This window comes from Micromesistius poutassou (genome assembly GCF_964030765.1).
Source record: "Micromesistius poutassou genome assembly, chromosome: 7".
Lineage (NCBI taxonomy): Eukaryota > Metazoa > Chordata > Actinopteri > Gadiformes > Gadidae > Micromesistius > Micromesistius poutassou.
In genome coordinates this window covers 364,108-380,323 of record NC_140277.1, presented here as the reverse complement: position 1 = coordinate 380,323, position 16,216 = coordinate 364,108, and the positions used below count along the sequence as shown (strand labels likewise).

Sequence of the window (16,216 nt, the reverse complement as noted above, 5' to 3'; positions counted from 1 at the left end):
GGACAGGTCAACAGGATGGCCTAATGGACTCAGCGTTCCAAAACGTTCCTTGTGTCCTGCACCCGGGAATCCAGGGAGGATTTATTCCGATGGATGTTATGACAGATGTTAGGGGTTAGAAGATGGTGTGAGTTTGGGCGTGCACGTAAATCATCGCCGCAATACTGATAGCCATAGGTTGACGGTTTTATCTAGTGTTACACCATAGCGTGCAGGAATCTTGGCACCTAGGACTGTCGATAGGATCCATGTAGGGACGGACACACACACACACACACACACACACACACACACACACACACACACACACACACACACACTAATGCCAATATGAACAGTGTGGTATGCGGTTGGACTGGTTTCAGCTGGCCCTTTGCACGGCACGAGCTCTGAGATGGGTCTTGAGCGGTATGAACAGAATGTACTCACTAGCCGGTTCCACTCTCGAGTCTCTACGCTAACACACAACATCAACCGACCAATTTATTGACAATACTCCCTCTTTGCAATAGTCCAGAGCTATTGTACTATTTGAAGCGGTTCTGGAATATTTTTACATAATACAAATATATATCTATATATATATATATATAGATATATATATATATCTATATATATATATATATATATAGATATATATATATATATATGTGTGTAAACGTATGTAATATATTGTATTTGTTGTTTCCTCTGCTTTACTTCTTTAATTGACTGTGTGGTCAATGAATCAGAATCAGAATCCTTTTATTTGTCATTGTACAGTGTACAACGAAATTGTAGCAGCATCCAAGTATACACACAACATATAAATAGTAAAAGACTAAAAAGTACAAGGCAGTCATGCAATGTACGCATAAAAATATTAAATAGATAATATGTACTGTTTTTTACAATTATTGCACGATTGTCCTTGTGTGTGTGTGTGTGTGTGTGTGTGTGTGTGTGTGTGTGTGCGTGTGTGTCTGTCAGTGCCCGTTTGTGTTCAGCGAAGTGATGGCTTGTGGGGCAGGATATTATGCTATTGAAATACACTCACACACACAAACACACACACAAACACACACATACACAGACACAATGCATAGAAAAACAAATACACCATTTCCTGATGATAAATACAGCAGGTTGCATAATACCAGACAAAAGGATGTCTATAAGGATGTTAAGAGGCTAATGTTAAAAACAGATCAGAGTCTCACTAACGGTGATGTGTGTATGATTTGTGTAACACCTCCATAAGGCTTCAGCACATACACTACACATACACCAACTCATCAGCTAGGGACACACCACGAATCTGCCTACTCCAGAAGTACTTCTGGGACCTAATGAGCGCTGGTAAAGGATAACACAAAACACACACATTTCTTTTGTGGAAATTGAATAGAAGTAGCTTATTCAAATCTAGGGGAAGTCCTCATAGAGACAAGACTATCCTGTTCAATCCTTTATCCGAGGATACCCCTACAACCAGCCCAGTCCCGCTCCTGGGGCCTCATTTATAAAACTCTGCGTAAAACCCTCCCTAAAACATTGCGTACGCCCGAACCTCAGAATCTGCGTACGCACAAAAATATTCAGATCTATACAACTGTGCGGCGCACACCTCTACGCACTCTTCTCGTTATAAATACCAACGTGTGTTGAAGTTTGCGCTCGTGCACGAGCGTGCACAAGCGCCATGCTCCTCCCAAGTTCGTCCCATAGTAGTCCTTATAAGGTCAATGCTAATTAACCAATGAATATTCCTAGTATATAAGGAGCCTTTGCTGACCTATCATTACGCGGGAACACACGCGTGCATTACACGCGCTCGCGTCTCCTACCCCTCGCTAAATTCTTGAGCATTCTTGAGCATGCCATATTTTAGCCCGTAAGAATACAGAGGCCAACAGGAGCATTATTTATTGGCCTTGTGCCAATATGATAATTAATTACTATGTCCTATAGGCTAATTTAATGTAGGCCTACATATATATGTATCAGGAAAATGAATACAACTTAAGTGATACAGTTGGTCTGGCCGAGGATTGTGATTTGAATGGGTTGTAGTGTGTTGAACATAATATTGCCTTAATTCATATTTCATAATGGGTGCTTTTTATAAAATGAATAAATAAATCCAAAGTCTATGTAGTAGTAATGTGCGTTGGGTATCGGGAGGCATAGACATCTTATATCAGATGTCTATGTTGGGAGGTAGCGTGTTCTTCTTCTTTTGGCGTTATTGGCGGTTTGCAAACCGATATGGTGCATTACCGCCACCAACTTCCTGTTGTTGTCTCTGGAGATCACTGTTTGAAAAACTTTGCGGGACCTTTACTCCAGGGTGAAAGGATGCGTAGAACTGCGCACTCGTTTCCGCAAGGAATTTTTCTATAAATCACGACGTTGGCGGTGAAAGTTGCGTACGCACATTTCATCCCTGTTTCCGCAACATTTTCGTGCGCAGAGACCTTTATAAATGAGGGCCCTGGTCTTCTTTTTACTCTCTGAGACTCTGTGATACTCGCTGTCAAGGCCCTTGCCGTGTTTTGGCCAAAAAGTTCCACTTACGATACGATACGATACTACTTTATTTGTCAGTTTGCGCTGAAATTCTTTTTGCATCCCTGGGCAAACTCATTTAAGAACACACTGCAAAGACTACAGCCAACGGCCAATTGGCACGTACGTTCTGCGCCTGCATGAGAGGAAATACCTCTCCCTATCGGCAGGTGGTGGTAGTCTGTACTCATCACTAAAAAAGGGGAACTGCAAGACCTATAAACAAGAAAAAAGAATGAACAAAGTAGCGTTTGCCTGCCATTTCACACCACTCTCGCTCACCACTTCTTATCGAGAATATGTGAAAGAGAGGACTGATGATGATGAAAATTAGACAATCCTTTTGTGTGTGCTATCTCGACGAATACGTGCTGCTTTGCTCACTCCTGTGTCTCTTCTCGTGCACTGAGAGAAGCTGAACAGCCAATCCGAGCGGCTTCTCTCACCGCCGTCCCCGATTCAACATGTCGAACCGGCCGAAACAAACAGCAGACAAGGGCCGACTAGTGCCGAGGGCCGACTAGTGACGAGGGCCGACTAGTGACGAGGGCCGACTAGTGACGAGGGCCGACTAGTGCCGAGGGCCGACTAGTGACGAGGGCCGACTAGTGACGAGGGCCGACTAGTGACGAGGGCCGACTAGTGCCGAGGGCCGACTAGTGACGAGGGCCGACTAGTGACGAGGGCCGACTAGTGACGAGGGCCGACTAGTGCCGAGGGCCGACTAGTGACGAGGGCCGACTAGTGACGAGGGCCGACTAGTGCCGAGGGCCGACTAGTGCCGAGGGCCGACTAGTGACGAGGGCCGACTAGTGACGAGGGCCGACTAGTGCCGAGGGCCGACTAGTGACGAGGGCCGACTAGTGACGAGGGCCGACTAGTGACGAGGGCCGACTAGTGCCGAGGGCCGACTAGTGACGAGGGCCGAGGGCCGACTAGTGACGAGGGCCGACTAGTGACGAGGGCCGACTAGTGACGAGGGCCGACTAGTGACGAGGGCCGGATCTTTTTTAAGCTTTTGAAGTTATGACAACCCTGACACCATGTTAATACATGTTAATACATGTTAATACATGTTAATACATGTTAATACATGTTAATACTTCGCTACAAAATCATGGGCCTATTGTTGGCTAAGCACAGTGGGCATACCACTTCTAAAATACAAAAAAGCAAACAAACAAACAAACGAACAATCCATCTCTGCAATCCTACTTTGAATCTACTGAAAGTTAGTCTCAAATTTGCCATTGTAGTTTACATAAAAATCTCTAAGAGTCAATAGTTAAGTGGTTATTGTTTCTCTCCATTAAATAGTATTGTCCTGAGCAGGCCCTGCAACTGAAAATGTAGGCTGTGAATTAGAAGGGATTTAGGATGTCCAGTCACCCTGAAATGGACTAGAATGCAGGAAATCGCATCTTAGAAATTCAACATTTTCTGGGGGAGGACCCCCGGACCCCCCTCAGGGCCCCGGATGTACACAACGTCTGGCTCCGCCCCCGACGCTCCCTGAGGGCCGCCCTTGTCTTCGGCTCGGTGTGTCACCTTCTGTTTAACTCGTCACAAACCGTCAAAACACATGACGAGGGCGGGGCTATCGGATACCGTCCAATCATGACCTGTTCTCTAACGCCGCATTCACGCTACATGCGTCCGTCGACGGATCTCACTGACTTTGCACGGGGCGCTTTGAAATGCATTGTGGGTCCGTCCGTTCTGTCTGCCCCGTGGCCTGCGTGAAAAGTTTAGAAATGTTCAACTTTTCGGGCAGTGACGGACGGGTCCGTCGGCCAATCAGATCGCGGTTATGCGCGGTTATACACTACTGTGACGCTACTTGGACTCTGTCCAATGAAATCGCCTTTGTGATACAACCCGGGAAAACACGTGGATACGTCAAAAAGCCGACCGGCAGCGGGGGAATTTAAAAATGGAGGAGAAAGTTATCATTGCTGTGGGCAATCGCCCAAAACGGTTTGTCCTGTCCCTGTACAGAGGGCGACACTCTGCTTGCGACTGCGGGATCCATTTTGCAATAACAACAACAAGCAGGAAGAAGCAGGAAAAAGACGGCTTTAAGCGGTTTAAGCGATTTGATTGGCTGCAGGCTGCGTCTACAAAGACACGCCCTGGGTCATCTGTCGACGGACGCATGTAGCGTGAGTGTACGGTAAGTTTAAAAAAATGCAAAAAGGTGCAACCCCCACCATTCCTATTGGGTTACCGTTAGACAGAAGCCGCCCTCTCTAGGGGGAGCAGTTGGCGGGCGGTGACACCTGATCAACTGTGAGGGAAGGCCTTTCAATGCTTATCCCAACCCCCGCAAACGCTCGCTGTTCCACTCATCAAGAACAGTGAGGGACAGCGGTCTGGCAGGGAGGGGGATGGGAACCGGACAGAGTGGACGCCACCGTAACAGTTGGATCAACTCCTCAGGAACAGTGGGGGGTAGGAGACAGATGTCAGGGAGGGAGGTGGGCAAAAATAGGGGGGGTGTCAAAACCATATTTACTGTCGGATCAACTGACACTGGGGGTCAGAGACAGGGTTGATCACCTGCTTTGGCAATGCAAATGTATGTTTCTCATGCCAATAAAGCTTTTTTGAATTGAATTGAATCTAAATGTATTGTCTGGCAGGGAGGGGGATGAGGGCAGGGCAAAGGTGTAATCTTATAAACGGTTTGATCAGCTAACAGGGGGGTCAGAGCGAGGGCACGGGATGGACACAGAACGAGGTGAAACCGTATAAACTGTTTAGGAACGATTGCATTCTTCAAATTGAATCACAACTCAGTTAGAACGAGTGCATTCGTCTTTAAATCCACAGATCATTTTGAACAACCAGTAGTGGTGTGGATCACAACTGCTAAACAGATAAGGAACACACTGTGACTGATTGCACTTCCTGTACCTGTTGATACTGCAATACAGCAGTCAGCCAAAACCCAGTTCAGCACAAATGATCTGCTAAATCAATTAGGAGGGCAGAGCACAAAGACTTCCTTTAAAGTGGTACCACAGTTTAATTAAATGGTTTAGCACACACACACGAGCACATTCTTAGCTTAGCTCAACCGGCAGATCATAACGGTGGCACAACGGTTCCCACACGTCCTATACACCTGGCCAGGCCTGCAACCCATGAGAGATTTGAAGGACGTGCCCCCTTTGAGGATGTTCTTTATTCAGTGCAGTGGCTTTCCCAACATAATCAAGAGCACCGACTCTTGTCTCCCTAAGGTGGGACAGAGTCAGCCGCCTGTTCGCCCAGACCCCCCCCCCCCCCCCCCCCCCCTTCCCCTCTGTTCTATCGCCCCTGTCCTGCTCAGGGGTGAAAGAGGCCATGCATTGGAATTCCTTGTTCTCTGTATGTCAGCTTAACGCTCAGTATGTGGTCCCAAAGCCACTTCCACCACTTCTAAGTCACTCTTTCCCCCCTTATGCCAGCAAACCGGATATTCCTATGTTTAGTGTTCACGTAATAGACAATTCTGTATGCCGGTGGGGGGAATGGTTGGTGGAATAAGAAGAATTTAAGATGTACTCGACAAACTCTGCACCAGCGGCTGTAGCTGTTTGGTAAAAGGCGACAATGGGAGAGTCTGATTTGCTTTGGTCACACAATCATAGTTTCCGCCGTGTCTTGAAAAATAATATACATGAAAATAGAACAGTGGAGCAAAGCTGGACAGGGGGGGCCACACTGAACACAACGTCTTGCTTTGCCTTCACTCATTCAACTCTCAGTGATTTTGAACTTTCTTTATTCGTTTTAGTCACTCCTCGTCTCCTGCATCTGGGATTTCTGGTGTCACTTTTTTTCCCACAGAAAGAAAAATCCAACTTTATAACTTGTTTACCGACTCGACCGATTTGACTGTGCAGACCACAGACACCGGCTGGGGCACCGACAAAGTACGACTGGAAGGGCAGAAAGAGCGAAGAGTCAAAACAAATTACTCAACTTAACCTTCAGCCTGTTTCACCGTGACACAACAGCCACCCAGACTAGCACGTCTCCAACAAACTCTTTCCTAAACCACACTGTTCTTAATATAGCGAGGGCAGACGGTGGGTGTGGAGTGGAGGCACACACGGAGTGTGTGAGCACACAGCAGCCACCTACACGCGCTCAATTTCAGTCAATTTAAAGGGGAATGTTACTCCAATGTTACTGTTGTAACTGAAGTTCAGCAATCAGCTTGCTTGCCGCAAGCTGATTGATCGCAAAGATTTCTGATTATTGTTCTCAAGGATCCAACAGTGTCAGAACCGACACCCAGTTCAGTATTCATTCATTATGCTGCAAATGCAATGGCTTTCATCAGTGGGCCATATGCTCAATCTCCATTGTATGACCTCATTTGGCGATAGTGACTTGACAGACATTTATTTGCATGAAAATCTTTGATATTGATACTTTCATGTTGACCTAATTGGATTTCATATTTTAACTTCATAAACAAACAACAAATGATAAGGTCAGATTCTTTGGGGATTCTGCATGCAGTTCATGAGCCTAGTCCAGAGGCAGAAAGTATGTCTGGGAATACTGAAACTATCTCAAATGACAACAACAAGCCGTGTTGAGTACAGGTTGCAGAAATGAGCGTCGGTCACCACTGGAGAAGGTAGAAGGATCATTACACAACATGGTGAAGTGTTGTCGCCATAGTTTGTGTGACCTAAATATAGTGGCATCTTGTGATCTGAGTTCCCAGCAACACACTTAATGGTCTTGTGGACATAGCTGTAGCTGTTTGAGCAATTAAACATTACGCCCATGTTATTTCAGACTAGAAACATGATCCTTAATGTTTATCTTTCTCCTTCCCTGCAAATACTGTTTTCTCCTTGCAGCCGCATCATGCCTCCGCCTGTAATACAGATCTGTCCTACTGCCCGACACAATGGTCGTCTTAGTTTTCGTCATATTACAATACAATTACTTCCATGACGGTATTGAAACTATAATGGCTGATTTCAGAACCCAGTTACTCAGGATCAGGGAATGTGATGGAAAAAAGGATCGCACGTGGAGTGCTTTATCTTTTCGGCAAATGACTGTGTCTGTCAAACAGAGCCACTTGGACAGAAACTGGACATTTGAACACAGACATTGTTGAAGCCAACGTCCCTGACCCTTAATGGGCTTTTGGGCCAACACTTTTTTAATGCAACATGCCATAGCTCTATTGGCTACAGCACAGCGCTACTGGAATGCCCGTTTGACCTGAAAATCAATTTGATTTACATCTAATTGGAGAGAAATCTAATTGTGCCGGTCAAACCTGGGTTGACTTCAAATACATGTCCGGATTCAGTTAAAATCCAGGATCACCCCAATGATTTGTGTACACATTCTAAACACCGGCCAGTGCTGTGGTCTCGTGTTTAGCCTATAATATCTCTGGTTAGAGCAGTTAAGAAATGAACTACCATTACAACCTCCACCCTGAACGGGATGTACCCTGTACATCACAAGGCAGACTTGTGACCAACCAAGTTGCAAGGCAGAGAGAAAGAAAGCTAGAATGCAAAATAGAGGAGCCAGGTTCTCTATTTTCTTCAGGTTGCCTGATGTGAAACCGTCATGGATGTTATCAATGCTGTTAAGTACTAGAAAGTCATGCTAAAGTAGAGGTATCTTTGTTGAAAGACACTCTAGTAAGAGTTATCTCATCTTGTCATCTGTGAGAAAATCACTTGAGTAAATGACATAACGTAAGCTGAAATTAAATGTACTTAGATATCAGTATTTAATCTAATTGCCAAAGATTTCGTCAAAGACAAGAAGACGTAAATCTTCGAGATGGCAACACTAAGTATCAAAAGGAAAAAAGGAAAAAGAAACAAAACTTGTTTATTTTGCTCGTTGCTCGTTGCTAGGACGTTTGAATCCTTGATATAAAGCTTAACTTGGCTGTGAATAAAGCCCACGTTGTTTGTCTTGGGGAGTCATGCTTTCGCTGTAGTTTACGGACAAGCGGTTGTGATTTTGTGATGATTTGTTTACATTGACTGTGGTGAAGTCAATGTAAAAGTCAAATGGAGTTCAGATACTTTAAAACATAACTTAAGTTCTGTAACAAAGTCGTCATCGGCCTCCTTCTTGACTTTACACCCCTGGACGTTGGAGGGGAATGGGGGTCCAGGGGGGTCAGGAGGATGGGAATTGGCTCAGGCTCATGGCTAAATGCCATGTAGGTCTACAATGCAGAATGCATTGTACATGCATTGTATAACAACGTGTGCGCTTGAAGTGTATTCTGTGTCCAATCTTACATTGTAGGAAAATTATATCAGAAATGTGAGTAAAAAGGCTATGAAGATATCAAGACAAAATGCATGCGGATTAACTGTTCATTCATCACCCTACCAGGGCTTCAACGAGGGGGCGATGCCTGTTCCCTCCCCTTGCTCTAGGGACGCTAAAGTGAATCCTTCCCCCCTCACAAGCTCACATGTGTCCGGGGACAGCAGCCGATCCATCTCCCACTGAAGCTCAAGGTAGGTTTTTAGCACGCGTTGACGGATCCTTTCTAAACGCCACCCGTGTGTCGGGCCGGTTTATATTTCGGTAGTATTATTCATAAGAGGGAGAAGTGTGAGTCATTGTTAGATGGCGTTTTTAACGTCACTGGAAACTAGGTTATTCTACGTTTTCCTTCGGATGCGATGTATTTATTCGTGGCGGGTGAACGTTGTGCTTACACACAGGCTATAATTACATCCATACAAGTTATGTGTTCCTCTGAAGCGAGTCACCCACCGGTGTTTCGTTACAAGTCGTCAGCATGCTGGCTTTGTTTACCCCGGGACTCCGTTTAGCGCCAACGACCCCCCGAGTGCCCACACACACACACACGCACACACACACTCGCACACTTTAAACGTCCTCGCTGTGGTTCACATTGTGTACCATTGTGTTGTTTTAAATAATAAAGTCATCGATCCGTGTTACCATTCATGCTCAGAAAAACGATTATCCCGTGACTATTAAAGCACGTGAATGGCGTTATAGCCTAAATGTTATCAAATGTACTGTGAGGGTATGTGGGCTTGCGATTTCACGTCATTGTTTATGATCCGATCCGACCAAATCGATGCAGAGTGGAGCATGCCGACCGGTTGGCCGGCTCGGTCGTGAGATATGCCCTCTGTAGGTGGGCGCACCGCCGGGTCCCGACCCGGGACATCTTCACACATCCATATCTGTTTAAGTCCTTGTCCGGTGTGGGACACAGAACAGAAGACGGTCTTTGTTTTTCCTACACAGTGTTCTTGCGTCAGATTCACAGCTGGTTAAGTTGAACTGTTCCTTCTCTGGAAACGGTTCACAACCAACCAGTTGGTGACTTGATATTCATAGCCTGATATAAAGAGGCTGGTGTTTGAAGTAGGAATTCTCATCCAAGTAGGCTATGCATGCTGACCTATTCATCACTGTGTGTGTGTGTGTGTGTGTGTGTGTGTGTGTGTGTGTGTGTGTGTGTGTGTGTGTGTGTGTGTGTGTGTGTGTGTGTGAATTTGACTTGACTGGCGGGAAATTCGAATAGGCAAGAGAGGGTTAAGTAGATGACAAAAGAATTGGCGATGCGTGTGTGTGTACACATCGTTTTTTTTGCTGAGTGCCCCCGTTTCCTTCTTGCCTCGATGAGTCCCAGTATTTTATTTGCTCAGTAAATGCAATGTTGACATGGGACTGGTATATTTGTTTAGATAGTCATACAATGGATACATACAGTCATACAATAGTCAAACCGTTAGTCATACAATGTGCTGTTTAAGAATTACCATTTCCTTTTCATGAATGTAAGAAAGTGTATTGTATATGATATGATGGCTGAGACAGCCAGAGGTCTTAATTAACCTTATCTTAATTTGTCTTGTGGAAGTTGAAAAGACGTGAAATTGTATGAGGTGAAATAATCGTGCTATTTGATTTCCCGCAGCTGTCGTGGCTTCATATTTAAATATGCGATCCTGTCCTTGGTCTTAGGGCAGAGAAACCCATCATGAGGGAAGATGGAGTGTGACAGTGGATCATTAACGTCAGCGCACTGTGGAGGGCCGCTGACGCATGACGCCACGCCACGCCTGCTCGGCCGCAGTGCCACGAGATCCGCGGTTTCTGCGAGAAGTTGAAATATGTAATGTCAAACGTGGGAGTCACTCCTTCACACATTTGGCCGTGGAACATGTCCGTAATGAATCCCAGCTTCACGTTTCACCGGGGAGGAGGGGGGGGGGGGGCTCCCTAGGCGGTTGGTTGTAACGTGTAACACAGTGTTTGCGTTCTGTGTCCACTTATTTTTATGTTTACAAAAAGGACGACAGATTGGGGTGATGCCCAGGACTGCCCGGGGTACTGTGAAGTGTAGCCGTTCTATCGCTGTGCGTTTATTGATTTGTGTTTCGGGTTTTCTGCACGCTGCCTAGTGGGAAACGCAAAGTGGCCATGTGGTGGAAGTGTGGTGTGTGCGGTTCTTCCCAGGCTCGGCTCGGTTACTTTCAATGTGTTTGAGATTAGGATTAGGATTGTTTCTTTTAGGAAAAACACAAGGTCGTTCGTAAATTGCCCACCTGAAAGAACTACTATGTGCCCATGAATCACACTTTGAAACTCAGTTTCATTTTAATGAAAATCTGAAGTTATAGACTTCTCTGTGCTTTTGTTGAATTTGAATGGCAACAGATACCAATTTCCCTCAAATGTGTGCAATTGACTCACTGGACAGCCCTGCTCAAACCTGGCCTCACAGTGCAGAACGCTCAGTTCAACACAGCAAGGTAGAAGCCCCTGTGCATTTCAGAAAACCTTGTGACACATAGCTGCAGCTGTAATTTCATTGGCTATAATAAACCGGGGCCTGGTTTTGCCAAGCTGTCGTAAACACGACCGCAGGGTTGGGTTAGCCTCTAGTATAACACTCTATTTGGTTGTCAAAACGAGGCAACAACATCACTGTGCTTCAATTGGATCACAATGTAGGGGGTGGGGGGGGGGGGGGGGGGTGGTGGACTTGGGTCAGTCTAGGCCCTCCCTATTTGGAATAGGAACCAGACGACGGACATCATCATCATCTTCATCACTTTTCCCCCCTTGGCACCAGTGGGCTTGGGGTGGTCCTGTCTGAACATACGGTCCAGCAGTCGCATTAGTTAATTTCTCTTCATCATAGTTCTTCTTATTTGTGATATGTCCATACATGTTTGGTTTACCGTGTTCTCTTACTACGGGACTCCTATTATTATATCCTGTGTGGTTCCAAACCCAATGTTAATAAGCATCTACTCAGGTCAAATTTTCTCCGAATTTGCTCGGAAATACTGTCATTTCCCCACTGACTACATCCAGCTGAAGCATCGTGCTAAATAACGCATCATGTGCTTTTCATCTACTCAGTAGAACCTGAACTCTGTGGGGGGGGGGGGATCAGCAGTATGTACGTTGTTTCATTATGCTGCAGCTGGACGTGTGTAGCGAGTAGCGGCCCTCGACTGGCCCCAGATGGCAGGCCGCGTCGCTGCGCTGACTGTCCTCACAGTGGGTGTGCTACAAGCACACGGTGTCGTTTGGATACAAACAAAAAGCTCTATTGAAGGCCCCCAGCTGCACTCACGACCGGCTCCTCAAGGTTATGATGATGTCACTTGACCGTGGGAACTACTGTGCAGGGCAGTTTAAATAAAAGGCTTTTATACCGCCTCCATCCCACAACGATGCATTTGACCATTTGACGATGTGCTAATCCTATCTGGAGTGTGTGTGTGTGTGCGGGTTTTTCGGCTGGACATTCTCTATTCTAACGTAAACTAAATTCTGTTTCTATAAATATGTTTCTCATTCAAGTGGGATGCCAAATTGCGCAGCTTAATGCTGTTGTGTATAACGACTCAAAAGATTGTGTTCTTTAATGGAGCCAATGAGGTTGCAAAAGATGCTTCTCTGTTTGGGTGAATCTGTCACTGAGAGAGGGAGAGAGAGAGAAATGGATGAAGCAAAGCATCATGGGGATTTGTTACCGTAGCCAGGCTGGCCTCACCAGAAGTTGCACAAAACCATTTGGCCCAAGCTGAACTCGGTTCCAAGTAAGTTGATCAGATAAGAACACACATTTTAGGCTGGAAAAACTAAACGGTTTCATATTGAAATAGTCGACACTCATGAATAGAATTGTTGAAGAAAGTAAAGATCAGGTTGGCCGTTCAGGCTGGTCTGGTTGGAATTCTTAAAGTCATCTCTCAATAGAACGCATTGTTTTAGTTTGGCTGTCCTGAGCAATTTGAACCACTCGAGACTGCTGTTCTTTTCTCTTGCATTTGCTGAGAATGTGTCCACAAACCACCAGGATTGCAGGCTGGAAAGGAATTGTTTTTTTTTATTTTGCATATAACAAATTCCTGTTCGTAGAGATTTTGTTGCATTGGTTACACCCTTGTTTCTTATCGCAATGTCATTAGCAACATCTGGCCGCATCATTAGTTTCTTCCTGATACAGGCCGTGATATGTTGTATGTAATCTGTTGGTTGTGAAACGTCTTTTTGTTTATATCACAGTTTGGTTCTACCCTGGTAGGTCCCACCCTGGTGTGTTCTCACGAGAGCACAATTTGAATTTGCTCAGCGAGTCACTCTGGGAACGAGCAATATACTCACTCCCCGATTCCCCTGGCCCAGAACCAATCACATCGGTGTATCTGATATAGGCGGGCCAAAAGCGTTGCTGTTTTACCGACCGGATACGGCAAGAGTCTTATCTATTGGTTAGCTCCGCTGGTCTGGATACGTCACCCCTTGTATTCTTCTGATTGGCCATTCAGTTGAACCGTGATTGATCGACCTTGAGTGATTTTTCTTTTTTTTTCTTTTGGCTGACATTTCAGAACTACTCCCGTACCTGTGACCCGGAAAATCATGACGGCCCTTACAGCCCCGAGCGACAGGTAACAATGGAAGAGGTGCCAGTGCCGTAACAGCTGGAATGAGCCCAGGCTGAGCAAATCCATCTGGTCTGACGGCTGTATTAGCACGGCATTGTGCCCGCTCATATTTGACGTAGGTGTCATTGATTGTCTTTCGCTTCTTTCATTTCTCTGCGTTGACGAGCTTGTTTGTTTTAATTTCCCCAGATACAACGCCGTGTGGATCATCTTCTTCATCCTGGGCCTGGGAACCCTTTTACCATGGAATTTCTTCATGACCGCGACCATGGTAACCCTGAGAACCACAACGTCTCTTTAAACAAATCATTTATGAGCCCAAAATGAAGTGCTTGACCTGTGGGAGGCTGGTGTCTAAAGGCGGGGGCGGGGGCGGGGGGGGGGGGCGGGGGCGGTTAGGCTGTACTCAGGAGGATGCACGCTTCCTGTAGTGAAGGGGAGAATTCTTTATCTGCGGCCCCGCCCAAAACCCTCTGGTTTCATCGGGGCCTTGTTGGCTGGCCGCCGGCTAGGTGGGCTTATAAGGGGCCCTGCATAGTTTCTTTAATCCCCCATCATGCCCCCGGGCATGAAAGGTGACTCCACAGCAACACCCCATGCCGGCTTATCCCAGGGTGGATAAACATGGGATGATTCTCAGCGGGGTGGGTGGGGGGGGGGCACGTAGCCGCTGGCCTGAGAGTTGTTTATTTATCGTCTTAGGAACTCTTCCGCTTGTTTTGAGAGTCGTTTTTTTTTTCCAGTGGAATGTATTCTCAGATTGAGTTTATTTGTTTCTAAACAAGCAAGTGTTTCGTTTCCCAAAGTGTTTGTTCGTTCACCGCCGCGGCTCCGGAGAGAAGTGACGGGGGGGGGGGCGACGGAGCGCGTGCCTCCGTCCCGTTCACTGACCGCGCCGTCTCCCCCCTGTGCCCAGTACTTCACCAGCAGGTTAAGAGACCACCACCTGTCCCTCAACCACACCGACGCCAACGCGACCGCCGCCGCCGCCGCGGACACCCGCAACGTCCTGGAGTCAAAGTTCAACAACGTGATGACGCTGTGCGCCATGGTGCCCCTGCTGGTCTTCACCTGCCTCAACTCCTTCATCCACCAGAGGTGAGCCCCTCGACACGGGCCCCCGGTGACACCAGCGTTAAGGGCCCCTCGACACGGGCCCCTGGTGACACCAGCGTTAAGGGCCCCTAACCACGGGCCCCCGGTGACACCAGCGTTAAGGGCCCCTCACCACGGGCCCCTGGTGACACCAGCGTTAAGGGCCCCTAACCACGGGCCCCTGGTGACACCAGCGTTAAGGGCCCCTAACCACGGGCCCCCGGTGACACCAGCGTTAAGGGCCCCTCACCACGGGCCCCTGGTGACACCAGCGTTAAGGGCCCCTAACCACGGGCTGCTGGTGACACCAGCGGTAGCCCATGATGGACACATGCCACTCCTGGCCCAGTGCTGGTCCCTCATCTCTTACAACAGTCACCACCACAGAGGCCTTCTCTCTGTGCTATGGCTCTCTGTGCTATGGCTCTCTGTGCTATGGCACTCTGTGCTCTGGCTCTCTGTGACGCATTCCTTCTTTGAAATGACCTGTTTGAATTGGTAATAATAAGGCCGTGAATTAAGCAAAAAATGTGTAGCTGGATGCATGAGCTGTAAGCCTGGGATGGGGCGCTGAGTGTGATGTTGAATGATTAGTGCGGGCCGAGTTGATGAGAGGCTGGTCTCTGTGCTGGTGGCTAAAGGCTGGGGGGGGGGGGGGGTTAGGCTGTACTCACCAGGATGCACACTTCCTGTAGTGAAGGGGAGGATTCTTAGGCCCAGTCCCATTTCTCTCCCCTTAACAAGAACACTTGCTTTGAGGTGCCCTTAGCTGCAAGTCAGCTCCCGAGCTGGCTAGTGTTCAAGGGTTGATTTTTAAGGGGGAAAAACAGTACTCTCCCTCACTCCCCTAAGTATTGGGACACCCTACCCCTTCGCAAGGAACGTGCAAAATCTAGGGTTAGGGCTCAAATCTAGGGTTAGGGCTCAAATCTTGGGTTAGGGCTCAAATCTAGGGTTAGGGCTCAAATCTTGGGTTAGGGCTCAAATCTAGGGTTAGGGCTCAAATCTAGGGTTAGGGCTCAAATCTTGGGTTAGGGCTCAAATCTAGGGGAAGGGCTCAAATCTAGGGTTAGGGCTCAAATCTAGGGGAAGGGCTCAAATCTAGGGTTAGGGCTCAAATCTTGGGTTAGGGCTCAAATCTAGGGTTAGGGCTCAAATCTAGGGGAAGGGGGGAGAATTGGAACAGGGCCCTTAATCTGCAGGCCCTGTCCAAAACGGCCCTTATTGCACCGGGCCCTGTTGGCTGAGTGGAAAGCTGCACTCTTTGTCCCCGTTATCTGCTGCAAATCCCTTGACCCCTGGAGCCCCCCGCCCCCCCCCCAGCCCCCCCAGCCCCCCCCAGCCCGGCTCCGCAGGTTTGTGTTTGCGTATCAGAACGCTCTGGCTCTGCCATGTTTGCTTGAATTAGGGGTGTGGAAAGGAGGATTTAGGGTAGGCTGACAACACAAACACTCCTTGACCTCCACAAACACGCCCAGGAATGTTTTGCATCTCCCCTGACCCACACGCACACACACGCTTTGTGGTTTTGTTTCTTTATGATAGACTCTGACTCTACTTTCGTCCGTCTATTCTTCAACATTCATTTGTTGTTTAAAAAGACTCCACCGGTTCTAATTCGG

At 47.2% G+C, this 16,216-nt stretch overlaps 1 protein-coding gene across 1 annotated transcript in view; it reads left to right on the top strand.

Annotated features, from left to right (window-relative positions):
- The first annotated feature begins 9,014 nt into the window (after positions 1 to 9,014).
- The window catches only part of LOC311350104 (equilibrative nucleoside transporter 1-like), a 14,273-nt gene continuing 7,071 nt past the window's right edge, over positions 9,015 to 16,216 (top strand). The window contains exons 1-5 of the mRNA XM_084470132.1: positions 9,015 to 9,062; positions 13,443 to 13,502; positions 13,689 to 13,770; positions 14,416 to 14,597; positions 15,899 to 16,025. Of these exons, the coding sequence (XP_084326258.1) occupies positions 13,474 to 13,502; positions 13,689 to 13,770; positions 14,416 to 14,597; positions 15,899 to 16,025 (420 nt within the window). The 5' untranslated portion in view covers positions 9,015 to 9,062; positions 13,443 to 13,473. The remainder of the gene's footprint in view (positions 9,063 to 13,442; positions 13,503 to 13,688; positions 13,771 to 14,415; positions 14,598 to 15,898; positions 16,026 to 16,216) is intronic.